Genomic DNA, 23,777 nt, shown 5'->3' on the forward strand with positions numbered 1-23,777 from the left:
TTCTCTCAGCTGGACACACTGACTAGTGTCTAGTCTGTTCTCAGTCTGACTGGTCGCTAGTCTCCCCAAGGTGCAAGCTTCTGAGCTACGTAGCTCAAGAAAAAAAGGTGCTGAAGGTGAGCAGCAGCTCTCTAGAATCACTCCTTGTACAGGCACAGCATTAGTTTAAATGCAAAAGAATAGGAAAAGATTGAGACTCCTGCTCAGATGAGCGCTAAGGTTAAATTGAGCATGGCTGATAGTCCCCAGACCTCTGAAAAGCGTGATCTGTTTTATCCCCATCATGGTTTTCATTATCAAAAAACATTCCAGGGAACAAAATGAATTTGAAGCGGTAGTTAAATTTTATTAGCTTCAACTAGTTTAGAAAGCTGGAGGCAGGGGCATTTTAAGATCAAACACACTGAATTTTTGTTTACAGTGTGGCATGAGGCAAGAAAAATGGAGGTGGTTCTTCACTGGGAATCCAAATTGGGATTTAAACTTGTGTGCATCTCATCTGCCTCTATATGAGTTCTGATTGATTCCCTCCCCCCCCCACCCCACCCCGTCCTTTCCTGACATTTTTAAGCATTAAATGTTAATGTCATTAAATGCTAATTTGACTTCAGACTCTAACAAACACAGCATGCATTTTTTTTCATGCACAGAAAGCCTCGCAAGAGTGTGGGAGTTTACTTCTTTTCCTTCAGTTTTCTCAAGTTTTGGAACCTCTGTTTCCAAAAGTGTATCCGGCACTGGGTGCATATGTACCCAGCCCGTGATGTGACCATGACAATGAAGAAGAGCATAGCTGTGGGACAAACTGTGGCTATTTTAAACCTGAAAACCTGGCCAGAGTGATGTATCATATGATGTGTGTTGACCCCTGGGCTATCCTATTCATGCAATTAGTCACAATCTGATCATTTCTTATAGATGCTACCAAATATAATGACCACAGGCCAGCAAGGATGGTTTCATTCAGTACTGAGTAGAATCTTAAGGTAACTTTAGTGTTTGAAGTCTGTCTTCTGAGGGATGGTAGATCCTATTTACTGTAGGAGATGGTGATCCATTTGGGTTACTTCTCTTCTGGGCTTTGCTCAAATGAAGAAAGGGTCCCTTTTCCTGAGGCAGAGCCAATTGTCCCTTTCTGTGCCAAAGTAGTATATCACACAATAACGATGGGGACATCATGGTGTCCGTGTTTGGACCTTGAGAATCAGGCTAAGGGAAAACATTTGGGTGCTCAATTGTGGTACTTTGTAAAAAGTAGTTGGCTGAAGTTAAACCCAACTATAATTGCTAGGACTCCTAAGCACACACACCCCTTTGCATAGTAATCATAGCAACAAAAAAGCCCTCAAACCTTTTTAGTAAGGAAACGTTCTATTGTTTCAATTTTTCTGTAATTAAAGCCTGCTCTTTGCATTAGAAAATCAAACTGCATTTACAAGATTAATAATTCCCTTGAGTTCTCTTGGCTTCCATTGTTCTGAAGAGATCGAACTTCTCCCTATTTGGCAAAAGAAGCCCACCAGTTTTTTCTCTCTTAAAATTAACCCCATACATCATGCAGAGTGATAGCAGAATAAAAGCCCAGTGATGTTGCTGGTTGAAGGCTGCCTTGCTTCTCCTTTCCCACAGAAGGCATCTCTCCTTCACTAGGGAGTCTCTCTGCTGGACCTTTTCAACAGAGCTTTGACTCGGGATTTGTGGATTTACTCGTACAGTATTAACAAACCTGTATCACCATCGCTGCAGAATCAGAAAAAAAATCTTAATTATTTGAGAGCAGAAGAATGAGGATTTTTTGCTTGGCTTTTTGATCCAGTTTAGATCACATATCATCTTTAAGTATCAAAAATAACATACGCTGTAAACTACTTCATCAGTTTAAAATGGGATGGTTATCCCAAGAGAACTGCCAAGAATGGATATGAAACTACCAGTCCCATACTATCCATCCTCTGTTCCTCTCTCTCATAGCTTCTGCAGCTCACCAAATTCTCCCCCAGCTCCTGTTTACCAAGGCAACAAGTCCAAGGTGACCATCTTCTACAAAGCTGCAGAATAATTTCTGTTGGAAGGGAGATCGTCTAGTCTGATTTCCTGGTCAAAGCTGCTCAGGGCCATGTACAGCTGAGTTCGAAGTACCTCCAAGGCTGGCGATTTCTCAGCTTCTCTGGACTCCTGCCCCAGGGCTGCACCACTCTCATGGGGATACCTGGGAGGGGGAAAGATTGCTCGGAGTTTTCTGCTGAAATTGAATACTTTTCCAGACTTTGTTTGATATTATTAAAATTAACCTAATTAGCCTTAATAATAATAACTAGGGCATGGTTAGGAGTGACAGACTTTGTCCACTTGCATCCCGGCATGAGAGCCCCTGTCTTCTATCTCAGCAATCCCAGCACTGAGTTTGAATCTTAACACAGCTTTAACATCTCAGAGGCATGGGCAAGGGGCGCATGGTTGACGGAGGGAACAAAAATCCCACAGCAGTGGGCTGGCATTGCTTTATGACTAGAACTGTGGAGAGGAGATAAAGCTGTGAGGATGCTGGGGTGCCGAGAGAAACCCTGGCACCATCCGGCGCTTCCTCGCCCAGCTCTCCCTCTGCTGCTGCTCGCTCTGAGTCCTGAACAGCTCTGAAGTGCACGGCTGGATGCCAAGAGAAAGGCAAGTAGGTGGCACAGAAGGTGGGAAATGAAGAAAATAGCTTCTCCTGGAGAATTTGTTGCTGGGTCTTAAATGCTTCTCAGTGGGCCTGACTACGACCATCTCTTGTGACAGCATCACGTGAGTCTGGGAGCTGCTAAGTGAAGCTGTAGGCAACTTAGAAGACAGCATGGAGAGCATTCGGTATCTTACCTGTGGGCAGCCCCTGTGCTTTATCCAAAGATTAAAACAGGTGAAGGTTCAATATCTGACCCTACAAAATGACTCAGCATAGTGAGGTGAACCCCTTTAGGGCTGGTTCCTTCAACAATGTAGATTGGTCAAAAATTGCAGGTTTCCCAAGCCTTTTTCCAAAAAAACCTGAAAGGTCTGGGGCTTGTTTTGTTTTTAACAGTGAACTTGGAACAATCGTTTGACATCTCAAATGTCCAAAACTTCTGGCAAGAGCACCTTTTCTAATCAAGGAAATTTTGTTTTGATATTCAATTTTTCTAAGAATTTTTTTATAAAGCTTAATTTAACACTTAAAATCAAGATTATAGTTGACTTTTTATTGAATGTTCCCATTCTGGAAAGGGAAACTGCTTGATGGAAAGGGAAACTTTTTGAACATTTTGATTTTAAAATGTGAGTTAGAGAATGCACCGAGAACTCCCTGGAGCATAGGAAGAGACCTAATTTGACCTTTATATAACCAGGTACTAGTTTTTATTGTTGTTTGGTTGGGTTTTTTTCTTTTTAGTTGGGTTTTTTTTCCTACGTGATTTAAAGTAATGACAATTTTTGTCTTGTCTTTTTTGTCGTTGGGTGGGTTTTTTTCATGCACCGTGCTCAGCCTGATCTGGGAATCTCCAGCCCTTCCTGAAATCCAAGGGGAAGAATGCCTCTGCCACTGCTGAGGGACTTGCAAACACCTCAGAGAACTTGACTCTGAGTCTTTACTTCGGCTTACAGCCCTGCGGTAAGGTGGTAGGATGTTTCTGCTGGGCAGTGCCCCCCCATCACACCTGTCAGAACCTCTGCCCAGCAAAACGAAATGAAATTCAGAACTCAATGAAGGTGAAAATACAGTGCCTTCCCTTCAAGTGATTTCTTCTCTAACAATGTTTCTTTCATGACTTGTGCTTGTGATACAGAGTCGTCATTGTGCCTTCAACAATTACCAGCTTAAATCCAAAGGGAATCTGCTAATTTGTGTCACTTTATCTAAAAGCAGCGAGGACAAAAGAATACAGACAGAGCAAAACTCCTTCCCCTTTTCTTTTCAATCTACCACAAAGACAGCGTGAGCCCTCGAGTGTTTGTCTTTGGCAGAATTAGCCCTTTCAGAACCAGATGGTATCGAGATCGATTGATGTGAACGCAGCCCAGTGGCCCTGCCAACCATCAGGGCACATGGTGCCTATCTCAAACACACCCCATGAAGGCCACGTGCTGATACCCTTCCTCACGCTGGGCAATCCCCAGCTCACCAGCTAGCTGTAATCATGCTAGAGAAAGCTGGATTTGGTGAGGGCAGTGCAGATGGCAGATGCTCATGCACAGCATGCAATGGCAGGCTCAGGTCCAAAGACTTCACAGAGCTGGGCCAGCAGCCATTAGAAACCTGCAAATCCCTATTGATATGATAGATAATGACTATATTCAAGTTCTCTAAAATAAAGGGAGACTATTCCAGGTTCTTTTTTTAACCTGCCTTTCTAAAACCCTACTATCCTATGCTATTAGGAGTAATGCCTGCAAACAATGGAACGCAATGACAAAAGCTGCGGGGGTTGGGGTGGGGGGTGGGGAGTAATAGCATAAGTGATGCCTTGGTTTGCTGAAAATCAGTCTCCCCATCCCTGTGCAGCATGAAGGTGATGGTGTACCTAATAGCAACTGCTTGCTTGGTTTGGGTAACTCCTACCTGGCAAATGTAGCAGTCTGAGAGGTGAGCTGTGGGCAGCCTGATGGCTTTGCCTTGGAGTGCTGGACGTCAGGCAGGCCAAGGGATTCAGCGTATCTGAAAGATGTCCCTGACACCTTGAAGCCCAAGGCATGGAGGTCACTGCAGTCAGCCCTATGTTAAGTATGGAGTGAGTTCACGTCCAGTTTGGGATGGTGGTACGGTATGTATATACTGAAGGAGCAACATTTGTCTTCCTGGAGGTGTTTAACCGCCACAGCTTGCGTGTGTGTGTGCATGAGGAAAAGCCAGATTCAGCAACCGGCACCTTTGGGATGGGGCCTTAGTCAGCTTAAGTGAGACATTCATCCAACCATTTATCTGAGCTTACCTTCCCCACTGAGCATCCAGCCTTTCTTCTGTCCTATCTCAGGAGTCACACTGGTGAGATACCAGCAGTCCCTGATGTCACTTGGTAGGTGGCAGGACAGGGATGCCTGGCACCTTGCAGCATCAGGAAACAAGAACTTCTCCTAAGTCACAGAAGGAGTGCCCCGTGTCCCATAATTGCCTGTCACTGTGTAGGTTAAAGGCAGGCATGGTCCATGACTAACGTGGGAAGAATGTGGCTCCTGTACCGGCTGCCAAGGGTGGGTGGGTGTGACATGGTTGTCTGCAGCATGAAATCAGAATTAATCAACTGTATGCTTCAGGACACTTGGGAGAAGGATGGAAACCTGACTTCAAGATACATAGTGAGATTGCTTTTGAAGCAGGAGGTGCTGAGAGCTGCTCCCGAACCACAGCAAAGTCTGAGAATCCATCGGAGGAAAAACAGCAGTCCCACAATATTCAAACAGTGTTTGCATAGAAATTACAGCCAACCAGTAGCTGCTGTGCTGTTTTCATACTGAGTCACACGAACAAATACACCAGGTGAATAGGAATGAAGGTCCCACAGAGCACGGGGAGCTCGTGCTACTGACATAACACTCAAGCTTGTGTAAGACAGTGACAGCTAATTCTCCTCCTGGCTCTTCAAACTTTGGGAAAGCCTCTCCAAAGCAGATGCTACTTGTCTAGAACAAGGTTTGGAGCTGTGGACATGACCTCAGCCATAACGTTCCACAGAGTAAAAAGAATGCTGGCATCTCATGTAATTTAAGCCCATATTTAGGCAGCAAACTCCACACCCCAGGCTATGCAAGCTTTATTCCCATCCAACAGTACTTCATAGTGCCTGTGGTTCCAATTGACTGTTTATCAGAGTGTATATTACTTGACATAAGCAAGGACTAGGATCTAGGCTTAAAACAGTAAGCACTCCAGGGCTGTCAGTTTTGTTTTGGGGGAACTGTTTGGGTTTTGCAGCTTGTACAACATCTGGCAGTAATTCATCAGTACTTTGGTATGGTGGCTTTAAGCATCATGTTCTTGACTGTAACTGTGTCACTGCATAACTATCTTCCTAATTGTGTTGTTAGGATTCACAGGAACAGCTAGAAACAGCCTTTGGTCTCTGCCTCATGGGTCACCTGCTGATTCCTGTTGATGTTATTGAGCTTTTCCTGCCCCACCTGCAGCTCGGTTATTCCTCAGTTTGAACGGATGCCGTGGATTTCTCTTCCTTAGGTATTTACCAAAACTCATCTTGTCGGTTTTGGCATGTCACCCTGACCTGTGAAGACTGTTTTGAATTTTGATCTCACCGAGCCAAATCCTTGCAGGCCCTCTGGCTCGGTGCCACCCACAAGCACTCTAAGTACACTCTCTTCCACACCCTCTGTCAGTAATCAGCTGTTTCTGTCCTATCCCTCAAGCCAGTTGCCCTATCAAAGAAAGGAGTGAGTCTGGTAAAACCGTGCTGGTGGGTTTTTTGGAGACCTAAGTATCTTCCAAGAACTTGCAATCCTTCTTTGTGTCAGGCTTTTTCCAGGGATCAAAGCTAGGTTTAATGGGTCCTTTATTTTTGGTTTGAAATAGCTCAGTGCTGTTCACCTCCAGGTCCTTAGGGGCTTGCTTGTCCTCCACTGGTCCAGCATCACTCAGATGCTCTGCTGCCCAGTCCCCCAGATGCTGCTGACCTGAGCTCACCTGTCTCCTCCAAGCAGCCATCCTGCAGGCCCTGGTTCTATAGGAAGACCCCTACACTGTCCTCCTTTCCTACCTCCTTTATGCTTTCATTTGGACAAACCTGGCTTTCAAATGGAGAACCACGCGAGGCAATTCCATCAACAGCGCAGGTCCGTCCACTCGTGTGTATCGGCGGAGCACCCTCTTGAACCATTCTGGGCATCCTCCCTCTGCCTTTAGTGGGATCAAACCTCCACAGAAGATGTGGTAATAACTAGGCAGCTAGGTGTCGCTTCTCAGGGAGGCTCCGCAGGGAAGTTCAAAGTCTGCCGGGAGTGGTTAAAGTCATGAAACCCTTTTAATTGTTGGTGCAGGACTTGAAATACGAGAAACAGATTTTCTCAAGAGAGTAGCGTAGAGATGCTCGTTTAAGCAAGATGCTACGGTTTGTGCAAAAAGTCTCAAACAAGACATTTACTGTTTTATAAACCAATGATGGGATCTTCCACAGAGCTCTAGCTTTACACTGAGGCTCTGTCCTCTGCAGATCTCCCCTGAGAACTTGGGGCTGAGGGAAACTTTGACTCTGGTTTATTTTCTTCTTAACAAACAGAAGTTTATACATGAAGAGGCAAAAAAGGGAAACATTGTAACATTATAACATCTTAGCACAAGTAAACAACACAGAGGCCTGACTGACCTCTCCTTACAGCTCAGAAAATTAGAAGAGTCCAAGTTTTGTCTCTCTGAATAATTTCAGGGTCTGAAGCACAACTGTTCATGTGAATGAGAAATAGAGACTGAACTCTCAAGTTTTTATAAAAAAAACCCACCACAACAACAACAACAAAAAAACCAAACTCAAGAAAAACCTCCCCCAAAAGCAAAACCCTCCAACAGCAGAAGTTGTAAGTAATCTGTAAGTCGGGGCAGAATGGCATTGGCTGCTACAGTAATTGCAGAATCACTTTGAGTTAAAAAGCTGTATGCATGAGTTCACTAATGTTGATGAAACTCTTTGAGAAGTCAAAAGTAAACACAAAAAGGTTTTTTTTTTCACATTTCTTTAAAATTTGTTAACAAGAAAATCAATTATGTGTAACTCCTCAGGTAACAGAAGATAACCAGCGAACTACAAATAAGGTATAAATGACAAATGATGCAAAATAATAATTTATTCATTGAAACAACAGAATGATCAGGAGATAGGCCTCAATATTAATCATTATTTCTGGCACTAAACATCAACGAGTTGTTATACTGCTTTTGAAATGCAAATGTTCAGAATGGGCTAGTGAAGCACACTCCCTGTGAAGTCCATGCTTCACTATAAGCGAGCTGACTTGCATCTTCAGTCCTGCCACCAAGAGGCAACACCTAAAGACATGTGAAGGGTAAGAGGTCCACATGAGAGGTGACAGTGGAGAGGCTGGCTGTCCAGCTGTTGATAAGCAAAGTGCTGGATGAAGTGCTGAATGCCATACTGAACGTCCAGCTTGTTGGCTTACTTTCCCTCTCCTTTTGCTTGGCCCCTGGGGGGCCTAAAATCTCATCACCCATATCTTTTTCAGAAAAATCCATTTGATGCTTGCTTCTGGGTGGCACCATGGAAAGGTTATGCAGGGTGAGAGCTTGGACGCCTAGCTCGCAAGTCACAAATTCTGACTCCCTGTTGCCAAATACACAAAGTGCTGATTTGCAGGCATTTTTACTAGAGGTTTGCCAGACTAGGCCTCAAAGAAAATATTAGTTGTGACACAGGTCTGCTGTATCCCATGTTTCTTATCTGGGAAGTTCAGAGATGCCACCACTGGAAGCCCACAGCAGGTGAGCTTCTGTAAATGTGGCCTTGGTGACTCTGCCTGGCATGAAGGAGGGACTGGATTGTTTAATTCCTTTCCAGCCCTGTGACCCATGGGATATACGAGTAATTAAGTGTCACCTCAGATGTGGCAGATGGGAATCAAATCCCCCTGCTGTCTAAGGAAACTGGAAACCACATCCCAAGCTCTGCTGGAGAATGTCTCCCCTAGCGTGGGTTCCTCTCATTTCCCTCTGGGATGAGCTGTCCCACCACGCACTGACGAGGCAGAATGGCAGGCCAGTGGTTGGGATCTCCTGTGGGAGGGAGAGGTCTGGGTTTCAGACCCAACACCGACCCAAATGAAGCCCTAATCCAGGCATGAGGATGAGTCACTCCTGCTCACCCTTCTGACTGTGTTACTCTGTAGGATGTGACACTGGTAACTTGGCAACCCAGCACCGGTGACATCACTTAATCTTTCTGCAACAAGACTGGCAGCCATATAAAATGCCTTACAGGAAAAAGAGTTCATGCCATAGGCACTGGATTCCTAAGAAAAAACTCATGCAATCATGTGCTCTGCTGCGCTGCTTATCATCCCCTCCCCAGGAATTTGATAGGCATGTGGGCTAATTTTACATAAATCTGACAGAGGTCAAATGTCTCAAAAATACAGAGTTCCTACAAGTGCCACAAAAACTGATGGACATGTAGAACAGAGACATCCAAACTAGTTGCCCCACTGATACTAATGGATACCCAGCATTATTGTTATACAGCAGAAAATCAACAGAGGAAAGAGACACCAGAAATCAGACTTTGTAAATCCCACCACTCCTGAAATTTCTAACTCCTACTTGTTATTACTTGTGTTTGTAAAAACACTGCATGTCTTCTGCCTCGGGCATCTGTTAGAAGTGTTACTGAAGATGTCCTCTCAGAAGGAAAATAATTATTTTAATAGCTTCTTTAAATAAAAATACTGGCACTGCAGTTAAAGAGCTGCCTTTTCAAGTCCTCGCCCGCTAAGGGCCCCGTGCAGCAGGTCTGAGAGCATTGCCCCTAGGAGCACGGCTGCTCCTCAGCCCTGAGCCCCTGGCTCCCAAAGGCGATGGAAGCAAAAGCTGGAAAAGGCGCTGCTATCACATGGTGGGCTGGCTGGTAGGAATTGCAACTGCTGTCTGAAGAGGCAGACTCTGTGGTATTTTGTTGAGCAACATCTCCTGGCTCCTTCTAGCCCTCATCATGAAACAGAGGTTTTGTTTAGAGTCTCTGCAATGTAGCTGGTGCATTTTGGAAAATGTGAAAATAGATAAATAGATTTTTTTTTAAAGACCATCTTCAAATGCTGAGAAGTGACGCCTTTAAAATGTAGTGGCCTGTAGGCTGATTCTTTGCATGAATTAAGCCAAAAGGCATTGCTCAGCAGCATCTGCACCCAGGCCGTCGTTATGGGTTCGAGCAATTCCATATCCTCCTTAAACACTGCATTTAAAGTACCACAGAACCTCCTTCCCAGGGAAGAAGTTTAGTTCTCTTCCTTCCTCTTTGGAGAACGCCTGCAGGGAAAGAAGAGTTTGAGGCCCCTGGAGCTGGAAAGTACATGATTCTACCCTGCCCTTGTGTCCCTCACGTGGCTGGCTGCTCATCCCAGTGCCACCCAGACGCCAAGGAGCCTGTGTCACTAGCTGCCTGAGGGGACACCAGGCAAGCTGGTCAGCCTAGGAGAGCTCTAGACAGTGGCAGAGCAAGTCCCAGATCAACAAATGGCTGCTGGGCAGTGACAAAACGACCGGTCTCCAGGCCGCTTGCTTCATAATGCTACCCAGAGATAGACAAAAACATTCTGCATGGTGGGTGATGGCTGCTCCCAAGGGCCCTGGGAGGTGTCCTCCTTTCTCCACCCGCTGCCGGAGCCTGCCTGGTCCTGCAAGGTCCTCCCCGGATTCGCACCCTCAGAGTGGCAAACTGCAATTTTGCCTTTGCTGAGAGGTTTTTAAGCCAGCCTTGGCAGGCAGCCAGCTGCTCCGTAGGCGGTGAGCTGCGGGATCCTGGGGAATAAGCCACCCGTGGTGTCTGGGAGCCCTCTAACCTGTTGGGGCTGACAGAGATCCAGGAAACCTGGATTTCTGGCCACTTGCCATGTTAGGTGCCGAGCAGCCCGGGGAGGCTACGTGCCAGCCAGCGAGTACCAGCAGACCATGATCGATCACTTCTTGAATAAATTTAAATATACTGAGCTTGGGGTTGGATCGAAGATAAAATCCAGTATCTACCTGGGTTTCACAAGATTTATTTTCTGTTGCCTATACTGGCTGTCAATAATTTTGCCATTGTTTTTTCAATCATTTACTGACTGCACCCCTTTTTTAGCTTTCTCATGTTAATGGATTGCCTAACACTGATGTCAAGCCAGTAACTAATCTTTTTTTTTTTTAACCTTTTAAAATATAAACCAAGCCTGTGCTTTTTCACATCTTTTGCACTTCCCCAGATACCAAGATGTGTCAAAAGTTGACTCAGAGCTCAGTAAGCTCCCTGTAGCTGTTATTTTCATAGTGCTGACAAAAAAAATAATGGTAAGGGGCTAATGGAGTGACAGACCCCCTTCTTCCCCCTGCACCTCACATTAGGATGTGCCATACTCCAGTTTAGGTGGCGGGACACCTGTTGCATCCCTCTGAGCTCTGCTTCCTCAGCTGCATCCAGTCTCACAAGTTATCTTGGTGCTGCAGGTTCAAAAAATTTTGAGTAGCTGCTGACAATAGAAAGTGCTGGGTGAGAAGGACATCTGTTATTTTCTTTCGGGAAATGCTCCTGCCTTCTCTCTGAAACACAGAAAAGCCGGTGCTGCCTGCAACATAGATGATGCCTTGGATAGATTTTGGTGCTTTTCAGCCTCCAAACTTACTTAATGAGCCTGCGTCAATTTGAAACAACCTGCTGTAGAAAGCAGAAGGGTACATTCTCCGTCGAGATAACAGCTTGTGGAGCTATTACCGTAATAATATTTTCCTTGCCAAGAATACTCATTTCAGTGGTTAATTGTTTCCAGCTCTGTGCTGGTATCATCCCAGCAGGATTAGGCCCAGCATGACTTCTGCTGCATCGGCCACTGTTACTGCAGCACAGAGAGCACTTTCCAGTAGACGTGGAAGCATTTAATCACCTAAGCAGGCACTTTCTCCACTCCAATAGTCAGCAGAGAGCCAATACCCTAATGCAGCCAGTACCCATTCCCGTAATGGTAATTTGCTAACTGTACTGCTCGGGCGAACAGAAGAGAAATGTGTGATCTGCAGCAGAGCACCTAGCGCAGATGTTAAAGCAGCAGTGCCCCTGTGCAATCGGAAAGCCTGGCGCAGCCTGCACCCACTTACGGACATCCAATTCTCTTTCCCTAAGAAGCCAAACAAATTCAACCTTTTGTTTGAGGTGAACTCAAAGAACTTCCATTAACTTGCCATGGAAAATACATGTATAAGCCACTATTACAAGCTGTTTAATTTTCATCAGAGGGCCAACCGTGAGTCTTGGTGCTGAAAAGATACATGCACCATATTCTAAAAGAAACACACATGTGCTGTCAGCATCAGGGCGCGTAGCTGGCATCTGCAAGCATACGTTGCTCTTTCTTTTGGTTTTCCTCCCCCTTCCTTTCGATTACACCCACAGATTATATTTTGGATTCATTGACATTGCAGTCGCTCCTGTGTGGGCACAGTCAAGCTCCTTCCAAATGAGCTCATTTGGCTACAGAAAGCACTGCAGGCAGCGCAGCATGGGACTCGATGCAGTAGAAACCGGGCAAATAACTTCAGTGGCTTTTAGCAACACAGGCTGTGGTGGGCTGCTGTGGCCCCCAAGGGCACACAGGGGTGATGTTCAAGCCAGCTCAGGTTCACGGGTGATACACAACCACGATTTTGTGCTGGATCGTGGCACGCTGTCGCAGGGAAAGGCTGGTAGACCAGGGACCATGGGCCAAGTAAGCAGATTGAACAGATGCAAAAGCATCGTTCTGCGGGGAGTTGCAGTTTGTCGTGCACTCTCACAATTGCTTGAGAATGAGGGTGGGGGATAAAAGGGAAAAATTAAAGGGGGGTGGGGCGGGGGCAAGGGGTTTTGTAGATGTATGAAAGCGTGCTGCCGGCAACAAGCAGGAGAAAGCCAGTGGAGGGGACTGATGCGGGTTTCAGGGGGTTTGCAGACACGCTGCTGCCCGCCCAGGGAACCTGAGGGGTGGGAAAGCTGCAGCGAGCGCCTGAGCACCCCAGACCCCGGCGCCCCTGTCGCCTGCATGGGTCCCACTGTGCCCGCGACCCCCACCCCCGAAAGCTGGTGGCCAGCAGCCCGACGGGGCGGCGCTGGGGACCGGCCCGGGCTGCCACCGCCGCCCCGCCGCCGCGGCGGGGGGGCGGTGGCAGCCCGGGCCGGTCCCCAGCGCCGCCGGGCGGGGACAGGGGCGGTCACGACGCCGGTGCCGCCCCGGGGGGGCGGTGGCGGCGGGCGGCCCCGCCTCGACCGGCCGAGGGGGCGGGAGCTCCCGCCGAGCTACTACTACCGGCGGCGGACGCGGGGCAGCGGCAGGAGCCTCCGGGGGCTGGAGCGGAGCGGTGCGGCGGAGCCCCCCGGAGCAGGAGCAGGAGCAGGAGCAGGAGCAGGAGGAGGAGGAGGAGGAGGAGGAGGAGGAGGAAGGGCACGGGGGCGCTGGGGTGTGCCTGATCCGGCGTGTGGGCTCGGGTCTGGCCGCAGGGTCCCCCTGGCGCGGAGCCGCGGGGCGTCGCCGGTGTCCCGCGGGGGTCCATGAGCGGCGGGCGGGCAGCGCCCCCCGGCCGCTCCCCCGGCTCCGGCGTTGGCGCGGCGGTGAGATGGGGGGCAGCCTGGGCTGCCACCGCTCCATCCCCCGCGACCCGGCGGATCTGTGCCACAGCCGCAAGTTCAGCGCGGCGTGCAACTTCAGCAACATCCTGGTTAACCAGGAGAGGCTCAACATCAACACGGCCACGGAGGAGGAGCTGATGACTCTGCCCGGGGTCACCCGGGTGGTGGCCCAGAACATCGTGGAGTACCGGGAGTACATCGGTGGCTTCAAGAAAGTGGAGGACCTGGCGTTGGTGAGCGGGGTGGGGGCGGCCAAGCTGGAGCAGGTGAAGTTTGAGATCTGCGTGAGCAGCAAGGGCAGCTCGGCGCAGCACTCGCCCAGCTCCCTGCGCAAGGACGTGCCCTCTGAGCATCACCTCTCCGCCACCAAGATCAACATCAACACCGCCACCCCAGCCCAGCTCATGAGCATCCGTGGCATCACCGAGAAGATCGCCAACAGCATCGTGGACTACCGGAAAGAGCACGGGCCCTTCAAAAGTATTGAGGACCTGGTGAGGATGGACTGCATCAATTCCTCCTTTCTGGACAAAATCAGGCATCAGATCTTCGCGGAGCGGTCCCGGCCCCCTTCGACCAACACCAACGGCGGCCTCAACTTCACCGCCAAGCCTCACCCCAGCCCCACTTCGCTGAGCCTCCAGAGCGAGGACTTGGACTTTCCTCCTGGAGGTCCAACCCAGATCATATCCACGCGTCCCTCTGTGGAGATGTTCGGGGGGCTGAGAGATGGCAGACCCGTCCTGAGGGTGGCTACCTGGAACCTGCAAAGCTGCTCCATCGAGAAAGCCAACAACCCGGGTGTGCGGGAGGTCGTGTGCATGACGCTGCTGGAGAACAGGTAAGAGGCAGCACCACACCTGTAGGCCCAGCTCCATGCAGGATTGTAGGATAATGATGCTCTAGAGTCCCGCTGTGATCCTAGTGGGAACTCCTGCCTTCCCAGGAATTATTAAATATTTCCCGCTTCTTGCATGGAACCCTGGTTGAGTCTTAATGCTGGGACTGTAGTGACTGTCCCTTGATAAGGCTGCTCTAGTCCTTGAAAGGTGGTGAACCTCCTGAGGAGGTATGTGTCTACACACACCTGGGGGGTGGTGGAGACCGAGCTGTTAGTCGGTCATGTTGGGCCTGTTAACGGTTGGTGAGGAACTCTTTTTCCCTCAAAAGCCTTTTGAACAAGTTGTGGAAGACTATCCTTCCTGCCAGAAGCTGGGGATAATAGCAGGGGAGGGGATGCTCAGTATGTGCCTTGTTTCTTACAGTGTTTCCCAGAGCATCTTAGTGGCACTTTGGAAAGCAGGATGGATGCGGGTGCTACATGTGCCTTCCCTCGGAGCTGCCGAGACCTGCCAGTGCCTCTTCTCCGGAAAGTCTTGTTGGGTGGTGACCCCCTTAACATCAGCATTAGGGCTCTGGTCCGCTCTCCCTCACATCTGCTCCTCAAATAAAAAAAATGCTTGAGAGCACAATCAGGATGGTTTGGGCTGTGTAACAAGCATGGAATGCCACAGCTCATCCTGCAGGGGTGACACTGCTCATTAACGAGTGGTCATGGGTCATCTGCTGAGCTGGAGGGACCATTCATCCTTGGGGTGCGAGACATGGGACAGCTGCCCAGGGAGGCTGTGCTGTCCCGGTGCCAGGCAGGCCCCTGATTTCACTGACCGGGTGGGCACGGAGCAAGGTCTGCTTGTGGTGCAGGAGAGTGGAATGGTACTTCTGGTGCTAATGGCTGGCAGCTGTATTATCTTTTTTTTTTTTTTTTTTGGTAAGGTAATCAGACAACAGTGCTGGGGATGCCTCTCTTGCTGAACTTTCTGCTTCATACAGAAATGTAAGAATGCAATAAGGATTTTGGAATAACTCTCGCCCTTTCCTTTCTGTGTGTGAAATCTGTCCCAGCTGATCTGGCATTTAGTTTACAGCATTGAGAAACTAACTTTCCTCTCTGGCTGCCATTCAAACTTCCAGCTGGAAGTGAGTAGGGGCAGGGGACTCCTGAACTTCTGCAGAAGGGATGCTACGGGGAGAGGAAGCGCTGATGAACTGTTATCTCTGGCAGTGCCGAGAGCTCTATCCTTTTCCAGCAATATGCTGAATAATGGCTCTTGTTGGTGTGGTTGCAGAAGGTCAGGCAAACGAGAAAGACGGTGACAGTGATGTGGCGTCCTGCTCTGCGGTACAGTATTTGTGGTCGGGGATACCTCTGCTGTGCACTGCTTGGGAGCCTGATGCTGCCGCATAGGAAACATCTGTCATCTCACAGCCATTGCTGTTCGGTAGCCAAAATGGAGATGCTAGCCCAGCGGGGGTATTCAGATGTTACGCTGATGGGCTTAGCATCTTTCAGTATTCCTCAACTGCTCTGCTAGTTCAGGTGCCCCATGCTTCCTCCTTTGCCACCGCTCTCATTTTTTATGGGCAGTTGGTTGTCTGGAGCAGACCTCAGGATGAAACCTGGTGGAGTCGGGCATCGGGGTGGGAGCAGAGGCAGACAGACCTGCTGAGGAAAGAAACATCTGTGATTATTGCTAGTCTCAGGATTATTGTAATAATCCAGTTTGGAAGGAAAGTGACTTTGGTGATTTATTTTTCTTTATTTACACACACATATATATATATATAAAAAATGTGAGTTTCTTTTAAGGACCTCATAAAGTAAAGTTTGTTTTATTTTTGCTGTTAAACAGCATGGTACTCTGTTTCCATCCGGTTTAGCAAAGAGGTACTTGGTTGTACCGGGTGGTGTGAAAGGTCCCTCTGACCCTTTGAAGTTTAAAAGGAGTCTGATACAAGCACTTGTTTTTGTTCTGTTTTATTGCACATATGCCTGCCATCAATCACACAGGAAAAGTACGATGCAATTGTTTTCTGGACTTGATCTTATTTGTGATAACATTAGAAGCTGGAAAGGGAGTAATGTCCATCCACAGACAAGCCTGCAAAACTTTCCTGGGAAAAGCACTGTGGGAACAGAAAAAATCAACACGATGCAGGGAAAAAGTATACGTTGGGAAAAGTCGTACTCAGCAGCTCAGGGAGGAATTTTCCCTTGCTTGTGCTAGCATTGCATTGCTGAGGTCAGCGGAGCTTTGCAGCTGTAAAACGGCCTCAGCTGAGGCCAGAAACTGCCATCTTTGTGTGTGTGAACTCCACGGTCTCCCTCCCAGCTCCGGTCATGTACCCTGGGAACTGATAAAATGCCTTGCAAACTAATCTTTGCCCAGGTAAATCAACTTCAGTTGATAATCAGCTGGAGAAATTCATCTCTTGCTTCCGCAAGCAAGAATACACCACGGCCCAGGGCTCACCAGCACTTCAGCCTCATGGGGTGTGTTTTCAGGATGCTTTGTGTGCTTGGTGGATGTCCCACATGTGGTGTTGAAGCCTCCAGCTATGACCCAAGCTGTTGTCAGGTGGATCTGAAGGCTATTTAGTCTGACAGCAGGCAGATGCTCTCATGAGCTATGCTGATGGACACCGGCTTGCTGATGCACTTTGTGCACAGCCACCCTCGTATACGTAACCATGCTCCTGCATGCCAGTCCCTCATGATCTGGGGTGGTCTCAGGAGCTGGAGTACTGCCTTGTTGCAGTACTTCTCTTGGAGGACCTGTCTAACCTAGCTTTTTAAGTCCAGGGATAAAGCACAGCAAGTCAAGAAGACTGTATTAAAACTGGGTAAAGAGCAATAAAGAATCTTAATTTGAGATCTTGGGGACTTTCATGTCAGTTGAAAGGCTGCTTTGAGGTTTGTTTTTTGTTTAGTTTTGGTTTGTTTATTTATTTTTGCCATGACCGGTTCTCAGTGAGTAGCTTTGAGGCTCTTCAGGCTCATTCAGGCATTAACAACGGGGATAACTACTGCTTATTTCCAGGTGATGGATAGAAGATGAAGGTCCTCCTTCTTCCAGCCCTGCAGAGCCTTTTGCACCGAGGGAAAAGCTGTGCAGGAAGGAAAGAGGGCAGTGCCTTCATTCAAAACAAACAAGAAGCAAGAAAATGTAGTCATGTAATCTGCTGAAGTGGGGAGGGGGGGGGCGGGGGGGAACAACCCCAAACCTACACACTCATGCCCAGAAGTGCTAAATTTCTGAAGAGCAGCAAAGGGAATGTGTACCAAATCAGTAAGCATGACTAGCACTGCTAAGCTATTTTGAAATTTGTTGCTGCAGTACAAAAATAATGAAATACAGCAAGGTCCTCACCCTCTTTCTCGTATTACAAAGTTCTATGTTTATCACAGTGTTTTGGAGTGGAGGAACGAGGTGTTTTCATTCAGAGGACTAGAGGGTAATTTTAGAAGAGATTAACATGATGAATGTGTAGGCGAGCATGATGCATGATTGGATTAAAGTATCAAATGTGGGGTGAATTTGCCCAAACTTGCGACGTTTCTTGCAGGTGTGGTTCGGCGAATCTGGGATTTGTTGGTAGGGCATCAGAACTGTCTCTGGGGCTGCAGGTCATCCCCCCTCCAGTCCCCTCCAGTTGACCTCCATTCCCCTCCAGTCCCCTCCAGTTGACCTCCATGGCCTCCCCATTCTCAGTGGAAGGAATGAAGAAACCAACAACTTCTCACCAAAAAGAATGAAGGGTTTGGGTGGAACAATCCAAAGGCAAGCTAGTTCAGGTCAAAGGCAGCAGGAGTTTTCATGGGGTGGATAAGTAGCCCCAAGTGGAGATGTTTCCTCTGGCCGAGGCTGGTGGAGGTACCTCAGAGGTATCCTGTACCCCAGGTCCGTAGGGAAGGGCACTCTTTCCGCTCCTCATCCATACCTGCCTCAGGCCTCTCCCTTCTGGCTGTGAACCAAGTTCATGACACCTCATGACTGCTCTCCCCAGCTGTTACATGCTGGGGTGACCGCATCAAGAAGCCTGACACAGGCGTGTGTAGCGCTGACTGATACACAGAGCATGTTTTAATTGCTCGAGTTTTAATTGCTTGCTTGAAAGTTCACTAGTAGCCATGGGCAGTGATCGGTTGCGCACCTTTGACAGCACGGTTTGCAGTGGGGGTTTTCCCACTGGCTTTTGTTATGCTTTATAACACTGACTGGTAACTTTGTGAAGACCTTTTAATTTATTTTTTGTCTTGTAAGCACACTTTGCAGTTTGTGTAAATGAAAATTGATACAGGGTCCAAAAGCCAGAACTTGCATTCTCAGGGGGGAAAAAAAAAAGGGGGGGGGGGGGGGCGGGGCAGGAGGGGGTGTGTGTGTGTGTGTCAGGGGTTGAGCCAGCTCTTTCCTTCCAGATGTCGAGCAGTTCAGACTGCTTTTTCCCTCTTGTGCTTGCTTTGGTCAGCTTCATGGTGCAGTTACATCTTTCAGATACAAAAAGTGTAAGTAACAAAGCCTTAACAGTTGCTGCAGCAATCACAGAGCCATAGAAGAGGCCAGGCTGGAAGGGGTCTCAAAAGACCATCTGGTCCAACATTTCATGGAAAAGAGAACCTAGATGAAATCATCGAGCACCCTGTCCAGTCGCGCTTTGAAAACCTCCAATGGTGGGGGCTTTCCTACATCCCTGGGGAGGTTGTTCCAGCGACTGACTGTTCTCCCTGTAAAAAAATTCTCTTACGTGTCTGTAGAGTAACAAGTACCAATATAAGGTTTGTACTGAGCACTAATAATTCGTCTTTTTCTCTTTTGGGCTTAGTTTCTCAGACAGAAAGCTTCCTTTAGGCACATGCCAGCCCTCCTTCCTCCCACCCTCGCTTTGTAACCGGTTAGCTGGTTTCACCTGGGTTCCGATAGAAGTGTAGAGGTCTCTCAAAGGTAAGAATTAACCTCAGCTTCCATGGCTCAGAGACCCAAATTGGTGTTCTGGGGGAAGGGTAGGTAAACCTCAGCCCAAAATTGCCTCCTGGGAGGCAGCAGGTGGACAGGGGAGCCCTCACTGTGCCACCATACTCAGGAGCTCTTCTTCCTACTCTGACATACCCCAGCTGGGTGTCCCAGGGGAGCGGTCACCCTCAGCAGATCCTCTTGTCACCTAAAAAAAAGGCAAGCTCCTGAATCGCCCTCCAGAGGAGCCTCTTATTAAAAGATGAGGAAAAAGCCATCTCATTCAGATCCCTGCACTAAGTGCTGGAGGCAGGAGAACCACGTTCCCATTACTCCCCTACAGTAAATACTGGGGTTGGGGTTTTGTTTTCCTCTCCAATCTCTTAGTCTGGACTGAGAGGTGGGGTCATTATGCGGGGTAATGATTTACTACTGGGGCTCGATGCTTTGTTTGGGAAGGGGTGCGGTGTGGTACCTTGCCTGCTGGCTTGTAGCCGTGTTTCCTGGTGGAATGACGGAAAAGGATCGCACTCCCCCAGAATGGACATCATAGTAGTGTCTCGTAGTAGTAGCAATGGTTGTACTTGCATGCTTTGGAGGCTCAGCACCAGCTCGTATTTGTTATTTCTACTGCAGCTCTCGGTGGCCTGGCAAAGCCCTGAGGTGTGTCTGTTTTATGTCTCTTGCTTTATACAGCCACTCAGTTTCTCTCCGTGGGGTTAATACTAGGCTGGAGCCTTGCCAAGAATAATTCCTCTGCAAGAAAAGATCAGGAAAGAGGGCCTGGCTTGAGTAACCTGACCGTGCTAATAAGTCTTAAACGGCAAAAGAACAAATACACCCTCTTCTTATGTAATACGGAGGAAATCCTGCCTCCTGCAACTTCAGGAAAAACTTCAGAAAAAAGGAATTGTTACATGATACCTTCTACGTGCCCCTCACAAAGGGATTTTTATGAGCCATGGAAATGCAGATGCATGTAAAGCCACCGTTAAGTTGCACTTTCTGATATCTCTGAGGACAGAAAGAATGGGGTGATGGAAGGGCTGTTGCGTTTGGGGTTTTGGGGTTGGTTTGTTGGGGTTTTTTTTGGCTTTGGGGTGGTTTATTTTGGCCTCCACCTGTATAAGATCAACAATATTTTACTTGCTGGAAACTAATGGTAGACTAAAACTGCCTTCTGCATACCATCTGGCAGGGGAAAGCAGCGAGATCTTCTGAGGTCAGACCCTGAATTACATGGTTTTCTGGTGAAATGAAACTCTACGGATTTACTCCTGTTCAGGATTTGGCCCATTCCTTTGTCTATGTGAAATCGCCTGAGGGCTGCGGAGCTCAGTGCTACACAGCATGACTGGCTTGCTGGGGGTTAGGGCTCCTCTGCAGTCCTGCTCCCATCTTGGGCAGGGATCCCAGCCACTCTCAGGACTGCTGCTGGGGGAACAGGAGATGTCAATTAATTAAATTAAGTTCAGTTTCCAAGCCTCTGCTTCATATGGGTGTGGTACTGGGACCTACTGCTTCTCCTGTAGGAGGTGGGTTGCTCACTCAGGATACTTTGCAACTCCAGAGTCTTTGCAGGAGGGATCACAAGCAGTGGGTGGACCTACAGCAAGATCATGAAGGGTGTACACCATCCCCGTGCCCAGACTCTTCGAGAAGGTGTCTGGAGCCATGTGCTCCACAGCAGATCTCGGAGGTGGATGTACTGAGCTTCTGATCCTGCCGGTCTCTGCCTATAGCTGTGGATCTGGTGAGCTTGCCACAGCCCCCACAGCTTTCCTCCCTCGGACGTGACACAGGAATGTCAGGCAGGCCCTTGAAATCACCCCTGAGTAACCTTCCCAGGGATTTTCCCATGTAAAGGGAGATCTGGGCATCTTGTTGACTTTGAACAACTGCCTCAGTGTATTCCTTGACCAGGGTGAGAGGCTGTATCTAACCAGCCATTTTTATCTGCTTTTAAGTTGAGAACGTGGCTGGAAGAACGGTACAGTTAAAAGCCAGTTTGACCATATAACATAAACCTTATTTTTCTTATTTTAAAAATCATAATTGTACCCCATCACTGTTACTTTTGCCTGACCAAAATGGAGCAGACCAATGGGTAAAACATTTGTTCATATATTATTTTTTCTCCTAACGTGTGCACTCGATACATCTGGCAGCACTTAATGACTGCATAGTTTCAATCCATGCCTGCTGGGCTATTCTGCACATTTATTTCTTGTCACTGGATTGATGTTGCAGATTGCAGGTATTTTGGTAAACCAGAGCTGCCAGTTTACTCCTGCAGATCCTTCAGGGTTTGCTGTGTTCCACGTGGCAACGATTAAATGGGTTGGCTGATGTACAGTAACACATCGGTGAATTGGTGAGTGATGCTGTACTGCCTGCTCCTGAATCGTGAGCATGAGCCATGAGACTATAACCTCATCCTGCCTTTTCAGGATCCAGACTTTTCAGAAAGCTTGTGCCACACAACTGTAGACAACAGACCAGGTATCTACACATAGGGGTCCATCCTGTAAGCAGAAGTCTTTAATGCTCTGTGATTCTTCTGTGGTTTGGGAACTTGCCGTACAGCTGCAGGAAGGACAGTTTTCTAGCTTTGGCTTTAAAAAGAGCAATAGGATTGTTCTTGAAGGCAGAAGATGCTGCTGCTGCTGTTCTTACCAGGAAAGAAAGACCAAGGGGTTACAAAAATACTCCAGGTTCCTGAGAAGATGTGAGCAGAAACTCGGTCAGTCCCTCTTAACTAGAAGAAAACACTGTCTGTGCAACAGAGTGCTGGTCTGGCTCACCATGAATACGGGTTTGCAGCTGTGTTAAACAGGGACATTTAAGAGAGAATCTGGTTTTACAGATTTAGCTGTATCCGTCTTGATGAAGCTGGGCTTCAGTGTGTTCCCTACAGCTGCATTGTTAGGAGGACCCTGCTTCTTCAGTTCCTAATTAGCGCTTCTCTGGGAGTCTTGCCCAAACAATTTCAAGGTTTGGCTGGATGAGCAGAGACAAGTTGATAGGACACAGATTACAGTGTGCATGTAACTTATTTTTAAGTCGCATTGTTCTTCATTGTCAAGCAGGTATAAACTGACAGACGGAGGCACGGCGTCCTTACGGCATAATTACAATATGCTGCAGTAATTTCTGAGCACTGTTCTATGGCGTGGTGATGGAGACAAGAACCGTGGCACGTTATTAATAACAGTGCTTAAAAATAGGAACTCAGTAGCTTCTTCCTTTTTTCTTGCTTTCCAGATTGTCTTATTTATTATTTTACAGGAGGGACTTCGCTTTGTTTGTGTAATAGCTGGCAGTCCCCAGTGATTTATCAGATGATAAAAGCACATGGTGGCTTTGCTGAGGGGAGGGTGAGATCTACCGAAGACCTCCACTCCTATGGTGGAGGTGTGTATGTGCTTTCCACCAGGCTTCGGTCCTGTCCACTCCCTCCTCTCAGGCCTGGGTGGTTCATGGAGGGTTCTGAAATGCTCTATAAGGTGCCAAGAGCAGGGTGGGCATCATATCAACAGCAAATAACTAGTGAAGGGAATATGTAGGTGTGGTAAAACAGGTGTTTTCTGTCGAGAAACTGTTCCGTCTCCCCCTTGGCATATGCAGCATATTCACATCCCAGTCAAACCGTGTGGCATTTTCAGATAGAATGTTTGGAAGTGCTTGATCGCTACTGGGGAGGATCAGCGCTGCTGACCTCCTTTCCATCCCCGCTTCTGGGGGGCTTGTGCAGGCAGGAGCCCAGCATCGGCGCCCATCTGTTACTTTCAGTGCCGGTGGTAAAATTATTAAAGGCCAGTGAGTAAGAGAAATACATTCACCCTGCTTGTGCCCCATGTGTATGCACATTCCAAAAGCTGAACTGTATATAAAAATATAATTTAAAAAAAAAAAAAAGTAATTCCTATGGAAAAATACATTGGGGATTATGTTGTCATTATGATAAGGATGGCTAGGAATACTGTGGTTACTAAATGCACTGTTTGCTGTGGAGTAAGCGCAGACACCTTGTGCAGAGTGGGTTGGAGTCCCTCTGTCCGGTGCTGTCTGGAAGGGAGCCTGGTGGCTATGCAGGCTGTCTGTCGCGCTCCGTGTCTGTCATGGGGCTGGGGGGAGCACAGTAATGCCCTCCTGCTCTCTGCGGGGAACATCCCATGGGACAAAGCTATTTCTGGGAGTAGTTCATGCCATAGGTTTATGGATATGAATGAGGAGGAGGAACTGGAAAATTTCCTTTTTCTTTGGTGTGGCTATTTTTTGCTGTGTTTTTATAGGCGTTTCAGGTAACGTGCTCGAGCCTCTGTGCAAATTTAGCTACAACAGCTGTCCAAGCCGTTCACGGCTGAACAGGTTTTTAATGGGTTACTGAACAGCTAATTGATCAACAAGAGTTTTGCTGTGTGCGGCGGCGGCAGCCTTCCTGCCCTGTATCCCTCCTGCTCACGACACCCTGCCAGTCCTGCAAAACCACCGTGCCCTTTGCTTCACAAGGCAGGGGGAAAGCATAAACCGCTCCCAGCTGCAGCGTAGGGAGGCCGCCACTTTTGCTTTCAGACCTGTCCTTTGACTCCTTTATATCTATGACTCCATTCTTCCCCTCTGCTTCCTTGTCGGTCCGTCCCTTGCCTGCCCGTGGGTGCGGAGGCACAGG

At 48.1% G+C, this 23,777-nt stretch overlaps 1 protein-coding gene across 2 annotated transcripts in view; it reads left to right on the forward strand.

The window, feature by feature from the left end:
* Positions 1 to 13,095: 13,095 nt before the first annotated feature.
* Positions 13,096 to 23,777, forward strand: part of EEPD1 (endonuclease/exonuclease/phosphatase family domain containing 1) — a 62,918-nt gene continuing 52,236 nt past the window's right edge. Inside the window, exon 1 of one of the 2 annotated variants that reach the window (XM_027809993.2) lies at positions 13,096 to 14,154. In XM_027809993.2, coding sequence (XP_027665794.1) covers positions 13,301 to 14,154 — 854 coding nt within the window. In that variant the 5' untranslated portion in view covers positions 13,096 to 13,300. The remainder of the gene's footprint in view (positions 14,155 to 23,777) is intronic. The other variant, XM_005442443.3, reaches the window with a different exon arrangement.

The sequence above is a fragment of the Falco cherrug genome, chromosome 4 (genome assembly GCF_023634085.1).
Source record: "Falco cherrug isolate bFalChe1 chromosome 4, bFalChe1.pri, whole genome shotgun sequence".
Classification (NCBI taxonomy): Eukaryota; Metazoa; Chordata; class Aves; order Falconiformes; family Falconidae; genus Falco; species Falco cherrug.